The 7,444-nt window shown below is 49.0% G+C and overlaps 1 protein-coding gene across 1 annotated transcript; it reads right to left on the bottom strand.

The window, feature by feature from the left end:
- Positions 1 to 4,641: 4,641 nt before the first annotated feature.
- LOC123159284 (nuclear nucleic acid-binding protein C1D) lies at positions 4,642 to 5,621 on the bottom strand. Its single transcript, XM_044577115.1, has 3 exons — positions 5,306 to 5,621; positions 5,161 to 5,216; positions 4,642 to 4,770 (listed from the first exon to the last, which is right to left on the bottom strand). Exons 1-3 carry the CDS (start codon positions 5,526 to 5,528, stop codon positions 4,708 to 4,710), a joined length of 342 nt encoding a protein of 113 aa, XP_044433050.1. The 5' UTR covers positions 5,529 to 5,621; the 3' UTR covers positions 4,642 to 4,707.
- Positions 5,622 to 7,444: the final 1,823 nt, after the last annotated feature.

The raw sequence follows: 7,444 nt of genomic DNA, 5'->3' as shown, positions 1-7,444 counted from the left end.
CGTGTGCAACTATTTTGCACCCGTTGTATTTGAACGTAGAGTCTATCACACCCGATCATCACGTGGTGTCTCAGCACGAAGAACTTTCGCAACGGTGCATACTCAGGGACAACACTTCTTGATAATTTAGTGAGAGATCATCTTAAAATGCTACCGTCAAACTAAGCAAAATAAGATGTATAAAGGATAAACATCACATGCAATCAATATAAGTGATATGATATGGCCATCATCATCTTGTGCTTGTGATCTCCATCTCCAAAGTACTGTCATGATCTCTATCATTACGGCACGACACCATGATCTTCATCATCTTGATCTATATCAATGTGTCGTCACATGGTCGTCTCGCCAACTATTGCTCTTGCAACTATTGCTATCGTATAGCGATAAAGTAAAGCAACTATTTGGCACTTGCATCTTATGCAACAAAGAGACAACCATAGGGCTTCTGCCAGTTGCCGATAACTTCAACAAAACATGATCATCTCATACAACAACTTATATCTCATCACGTCTTGACCATATCACATCACAACATGCCCTGCAAAAACAAGTTAGACGTCCTCTACTTTGTTGTTGCAAATTTTACGTGGCTGCTATGGGCTGAGCAAGAACCGTTCTTACCTACACATCAAAACCACAATGATAGTTCGTCAAGTTAGTGCTGTTTTAACCTTCTCAAGGACCGGGCGTAGCCACACTCAGTTCAACTAAAGTTGGAGAAACAGACACCCGCTAGTCACCTGTGTGCGAAGCACGGCGGTAAAACCAGTCTCGCGTAAGTGTACGTGTAATGTCGGTCCGGGCCGCTTCATCCAACAATACTGTTGAACCAAAGTATGACATGCTGGTAAGCAGTATGACTTGTATCGCGCACAACTCACTTGTGTTCTACTCGTGCAAATAACATCAACGCATAAAACCTAGGCTCGAATGCCACTGTTGGGGAATGTAGTAATTTCAAAATATTTCCTACGCACACGCAAGATCATGGTGATGCATAGCAACGAGAGGGGAGAGTGTAATCTACATACCCTTGTAGACCGAAAGCGGAAGCGTTAGAACAACACGGTTGATGTAGTCGTACGTCTTCACGGCCCGACCGATCAAGCACCGAAACTACGACACCTCCGAGTTCTAGCACACATTCAGCTCGATGACGTCCCTTGAACTCCGATCCAGCCGAGTGTCGAGGGAGAGTTCCGTCAGCACGACGGCGTGGTGATGATCTTGATGTTCTACCGTTGCAGGGCTTCGCCTAAGCACCGCTACAAATATTATCGAGGAGGACTATGGTGGAGGGAGGCACCGCACACGGCTAATAGATCTCAAGGATCAATTGTTGTTGTTTCTTTGGGGTGCCCCCTGCCCCCGTATATATAGGAGCAAGGGGGGAGGCGGCCGGCCTATGTAGGAGGCGCGCCAAGGGGGGAGTCCTACTCCCACCGGGAGTAGGACTCCTCCTTTCCTTGTTGGAGAAGGAAAGAGGAGGAGATGGAGAAGGAAAAAGGGGCTGCCTCCCTTGTCCAATTCGGACCAGAGGGGGGGCGCAGGCCTCCTTCCTTCTAGCCTCTCTCCTCTATTCCCGTATGGCCCAATAAGGCCCATATACTCCCCGGCGAATTCCCGTAACTCTCCGGTACTCCGAAAAATACCCAAATCACTCGGAACCTTTCCGAAGTCCGAATATAGTCGTCCAATATATCGATCTTTACGTCTCGACCATTTCGAGACTCCTCGTCATGTCCCCGATCTCATCCGGGACTCCAAACTCCTTCAGTACATCAAAACTCATAAACTCATAATATAACTGTCATCGAAACCTTAAGCGTGCGGACCCTACGGGTTCGAGAAAAATGTAGACATGACCTAGAACTATTCTCGGTCAATAACCAATAGCGGAACCTGGATGCTCATATTGGCTCCTACATATTCTGCGAAGATCTTTATCGGTCAAACCGCATAACAACATACATTGTTCCCTTTGTCATCGGTATGTTACTTGCCCGAGATTTGATCGTCGGTATCTCAATACCTAGTTCAATCTCGTTACCAGCAAGTCTCTTTACTCGTTCTGTAATGCATCATTCCGTAACTAACTCATTAGCTACATTGCTTGCAAGGCTTATAGTGATGTGCATTACCGAGAGGGCCCAGACATACCTCTCCGACAATCGGAGTGACAAAACCTAATCTCGAAATACGCCAACCCAACATGTACCTTTGGAGACACCTGTAGTACTCCTTTATAATCACCCAGTTACGTTGTGACGTTTGGTAGCACCCAAAGTGTTCCTCCGGTAAACGAGAGTTGCATAATCTCATAGTTATAGGAACATGTATAAGTCATGAAGAAAGCAGCAGCAACATACTAAACGATCAAGTGCTAAGCTAACGGAATGGGTCGAGTCAATCACATCATTCTCCTAATGATGTGATCCCGTTAATCAAATGACAACTCTTTTGTCTATGGTTAGGAAACATAACCATCTTTGATAAACGAGCTAGTCAAGTAGAGGCATACTAGTGACACTATGTTTGTCTATGTATTCACACATGTATTATGTTTTCGGTTAATACAATTCTAGCATGAATAATAAACATTTATCATGATATAAGGAAATAAATAATAACTTTATTATTGCCTCTAGGGCATATTTCCTTCACATAGCCCTCCACTCCCCCTTCCTTGAGCATGACACCATCTCTTGGAATCTTGAGCCAAGTTGTGTGTTTTCGACCAAGTCCACCATGCACTTTTGGCCACTCCTAGTCCAACCGAGCTAACTCTCCTATGGGAGATTAAGCTGCCGATGAAGATTTGCATCTTTCCTGTGGCAATGGGTGTGTGGCTGCCTACCTTTAGGTACGGAAGTGTTGAAATAGAACAGTACCAGTGACGGGCTTTGCCCTCTATGTGGAGTGCCGGAGGACTCCAACCACATATTCTTCCGCTGACTGACAGTGATCTTCCTTTGGAGTTATTTCCGGGATATTGTGGGTGGGAGTTGGTGTCATGATAATCTCCCGGACATTGTTCCGGGAGATCTTTGGCTTTCCTTGCAGGGTTCGTCCATCCCTTTTGGTGTGGATGGACACCCTCGCTTGGACTTTATGGAACTGTGCTCAATAAACTCGTGATAGAGCCTATAATTCCTTGCCGTGTGACTGATACTATCTACAAAATGTGTGGCTTCTTATAGCTCTAGAGACCGCTTAGCAAGCGGCGCGATCAGGACAACATCGACGTGATCATTGCGGGACTTCGCTCCATCACTGGATCTATTGCTCCACCGACCACTCCGCCTCCGCCCGAGCCGGATTAGCTAGTAGGCTACTTTTATTTGTAGTGGTTCGTTGTGTTGTGCCCCCAGCTGAACCTATTGTGTACCTTGTGCAATCCTTGTTTTTGCTTTCGTTTGAAGCTTGAACTATTGTTGTTTTCAGATGTTGGTGCAGTTTCTTTATAATATAAAGCGGGGGGAAAACCTTTTCCATCAACACAATATACTTCTAACATTCCCTCTCAATCGTAGCGGAAGTGAAGTGGACGATTGCGATTGAATTTGAAGTCTTGCTCTTCTGTCGTCTTCTCCGCTGCGGCATCATCAACTGCGTTTCTGATGGTTCTACACCTAGTGCGGTGACTGCGCCCTTCTGGTGCCTTCCTTGTCTCTCCTCTAGTCCCTCTCCTAGTCACAGCAAGAGTGGAGTGGATGCTAGTGATGACGCAGAGGCTTTTGACTGGAGATGTTGTTGTTGAGTTGTTGTACCAAGCCATTAATGTCGATATCGAGGTAGCCGAACCATCGTGATGTAGCCGTGGTCGAGGTAGTCATGGTCGATGGTATAGTTGTCGTGGATGATGAAACTGCACAAAGTCGGAGGCGCAAAAAATGCGCTATGTTGTAGATGGCGGGGCTGCAATCATGGACAATGCACCTTGCGGATGTCAGAGGATGCCATCAGCGATGAGTCCATCGGTTTTGCTAGTACAGGAGGAAACCCATCAAGCACACATTTGTTTTGCCAGAACCGTGTGGCCATGTAGGGGTCGTCACTATAGTGACGTCGTGTCGTTGCAGTCGTGCCGTCCTGGATGACACGGTCGATGCTGTCATTGTGTCGCGGTCATTGCTGTCGTCGAGGTCACGTCTTGCGGGAAAGTCTGCCAGAGGACACTAGGTGTTCATCTTGTGCACGACGTGGCAACGGTGTGTTGGCGATGATGGTGATGAAGACCACGTCGATGAAAACCTTGGTGATGAAGTGTTGGCGATGGTGTTAGATGTGCTCGACGAGGAATTTTCTTGGGCGTGAAGTAGTCGTGTAGCTTGATGTCGTGCTCGGCTTGAAGGAGTGCGACCGCTCGGTGTTGATGCAGGTACGATCGATGATGTCACGCGGAGTCTGCTTGGTGTAGCTGGTCTCGTCTTGTGGAAGCCGACATCTGGCCGTGGGCACCGCTCCCTTGTCGTGGATCGAAGTAGACATGTGGATATGCGCGGCGGTGTCCAGGTCTTGCTGCATGCATCTCCTCGTAAGTCGTATGCATGGCCATGTGTATGGTTCCTGGATAAATACATGAGCATGCAATCTTAGCACGGGCGTACCTACGCGCATGCTGGATGGACCTTTGACGATGAAGTATGCTGGTGGCTGGATATCAATTTGTAAGCCAAGCACGCAGCAAGAGTGAATAAGTCAAGTACCCTTGTCCCATTCGTTCAATCGATTTAACTTCTCCTGCCACAGGCTTAACCTCTCCTGCAAAAGAAACAAGGAAAGCTCTTACGAATGAAACATCCTGCTTGAGCACACAAAAAGAAAAGGAAATCTCCAACTTGCTTAGCGTCAAAAGACAAAAGGAAAGTCATGATGTAATTCTCATGACACCCAGAAACACAGGTCTCAAAACTTTCTCATGTGGAAATCATCCTCCCTATAAGCAGTAACTCTGTGCTCCAACAGCAGAGGAAGAGATGCCAACAGGACAGCATCCCACTAAACAGGCAGAGGTGAAAGTCTCAAACCCTGCCAGATCTGTTCTGACAGGCAAAATCTATCTATATTCGGCAAACACGGTAACATACTTCTGCGCGTCAACTACCGAACGATACAGGGAAGCATCACATGTGTGTTCAAAGAGAAACTTACGAACTCCTTCTTGATAGGGTGCTCGTCCGGATTTATCCCCGAACACCGCAGCCGCACTGCAAAACACCGAAAAAGAACGACCTTTATTATTCAGAAGGATGTATGCGCGAGCTATATGGCAGAACTAGGAGGCGCGAGCCGTTGCCTGAGAAGAGGGAGGTCGCGGCGTGGGCTACGGCGAGGAAGGCGCGCGCCCGTTGCAGGGGCGGGAGCTCGGCTATGGCGTCGGGGTCCTCGGCCGCCGCGGCGAGCATCTCGGCGAGGTGGTCCCCCACGGACTCGGTGGCAGCCAGGGCCTCCTCGGCGGCGCACAGCACCGCGGGCGGCACCGCCGGGGGCGCTCCCGCGACGGAGGCGGCACTGTCCATGGTCTCGATTTAGGCGGCGGCGGAAGCGGAGCGAGCTTTCTTTTCTTTTGGCGAAAAAGTAAAGCGAAGCGAGTTCGATTTGCGTTGGGGTGTTTTAGGCTGGTCACAGTGGGGAGGAACTTAGGAGTAACATCACACACTCCAATACAACTTTGTTTATGTGGCACATATTTAATGAAGAGAGAGGTGCTTGTGGTAACTAGCTAAGTTACCGGAACATCACACACTTCAAGAAACAATGAGTCTATAACCTAATAAATACATCGTTGCATGACAGGACATAGATGTTCCTACCCACTATGGAGGTAGTAACATAGTCTAGGGAAGTGTGAAGTTACTAGCTTAGGCTGGTCACAATGGGCAAGAACATAAGCTAGTAACTTCACACTTCCCTAGACTATGTTACTACCTCCATAGTGGATAGGAACATCTATGTAGTGTCATGCAACGATGTATTTATTAGGTTATAGACTCATTGTTTCTTGGAGTGTGTGATGTTCCGGTAACTTAGCTAGTTACCACAAACACCTCTCTCTTCATTAAATACGTGCCACATAAGCAAAGTTGTATTGAAGTGTGTGATGTTACTCCTAAGTTCCTCCCCACTGTGACCAGCCTATGTTCTTGCCCATTGTGACCAACCTTAGTGGAGCTTGATTTTGAGCCGGCTGTCGAGGAAGTGCCCGCATGTCGAAGTCTGGGAACACGCCGCCTGCACGTCGGGTGAGGTCAGATTGGATGTGAAGGATCTTGGGAGTTGTGGACGCCTTTGCTGGCTCGATCGGCAGGCCGGCACTGTTCCGGTCAAGGAAGACGCCTCCGAGTCCCTGTTTGCCGGGTTGTTCGGCTGGCCGGCACTGCTCCCCGCGCGATGAATGCCCGTACGTTGATGTCGAGCGACGTGGTGATGGCGTGCACACGTGTACGGAGGTGTTTGGTTCGGTGCTGTAAACGCAAACGTAATCAGTACCAAATTACGTTGTTAACGTAAAGGGCATGTTTGGTTCATTTCAGGGAATGGAATCACGATCTCAGCAAATGGAATTGTGCTGCCGCATGCATGTTGCCCTCGTTGCTCATGATAGTCTTGACGATCAAAGCTTTCCACGAGAGCAGCCATGACCTCCGCCTCAATCAAGAGCATCGTGGTGCCAGTGGAAAACCTGACAACGCCGCGGCAGAAGGGCAGCATGCCGTCGGCGTCGGCCACCATATATGCTGGCACCGTCGCCGGCTTCTGGGTTCTGTTACGGCGTCGGCCACCAGATTTGAATAGGAGCGTCATCCGATTCCGCGGGATCTCATTACGGCCGACGTACGCGAACCAAACAAAGACCAAAATAATAATGTCCCATCGTTATCGGGTTCCGTAACAAATCCCCGAACAAAACACCTTCGCACATCGCAGCGGATGGGTTCACCTACCAAGGCGATTTCATCCGGAGCTGGTTCAGCACCGGCAGCGACACGTTTCCGATGACCAACCTGTCGCTTGAACATGACGAGCTCATCCACAACATCGCCCTTCGCTCCGCCATCCAGGAGTGGCTCCAGTAGCAGAACGTGGCGCTCTGATAACCCCCTTCAAGCTGCGCCCTCAACCACCGCTACTCCCCACCGGAATCTCGCACCTGGGCTGATAGAAAAACTCGTGCCCATCAGACGGTGTTGAAAGATGCAGCATGTCTGTGCGTAGGCGATGCTTGTAGAAAAAAAGGGTCTGTGCCCCGGTTGCTGTTTTGGCGAAGCTCGGCTCCGTTTCCATGGGGGCAGCACTTGTGATGCAGAGGAAAGGAAAAAGGATGTGTGAGTGGGATGACGCTTCGATCAAGTCTTAGTGCTATAGTACTGGCATTGATGATGGTGTCCATGGACAGGGCTGGGATTCCAGCACAGTCGGATATGGCCACCGCCCC

The sequence above is a fragment of the Triticum aestivum genome, chromosome 7B (assembly GCF_018294505.1).
Source record: "Triticum aestivum cultivar Chinese Spring chromosome 7B, IWGSC CS RefSeq v2.1, whole genome shotgun sequence".
In the NCBI taxonomy this organism is placed as follows: Eukaryota; Viridiplantae; Streptophyta; class Magnoliopsida; order Poales; family Poaceae; genus Triticum; species Triticum aestivum.
Note: the sequence above shows the minus strand (reverse complement) of the source record. Positions and strands in the feature narration are given on the sequence as shown.

Coding starts and splice junctions, on each gene's coding strand:
- LOC123159284 (XM_044577115.1), bottom strand. CDS start 5,528: ATGGACAGTGCCGCCTCCGTCGCGGGAGCGCCCCCGGCGGTGCCGCCC. Junction 5,217..5,305: donor CGCGACCTCCCTCTTCTCAG/GCAACGGCTCGC, acceptor GGTGTTTTGCAG/TGCGGCTGCGGTGTTCGGGG. Junction 4,771..5,160: donor ACCCTATCAAGAAGGAGTTC/GTAAGTTTCTCT, acceptor TTTCTTTTGCAG/GAGAGGTTAAGCCTGTGGCA.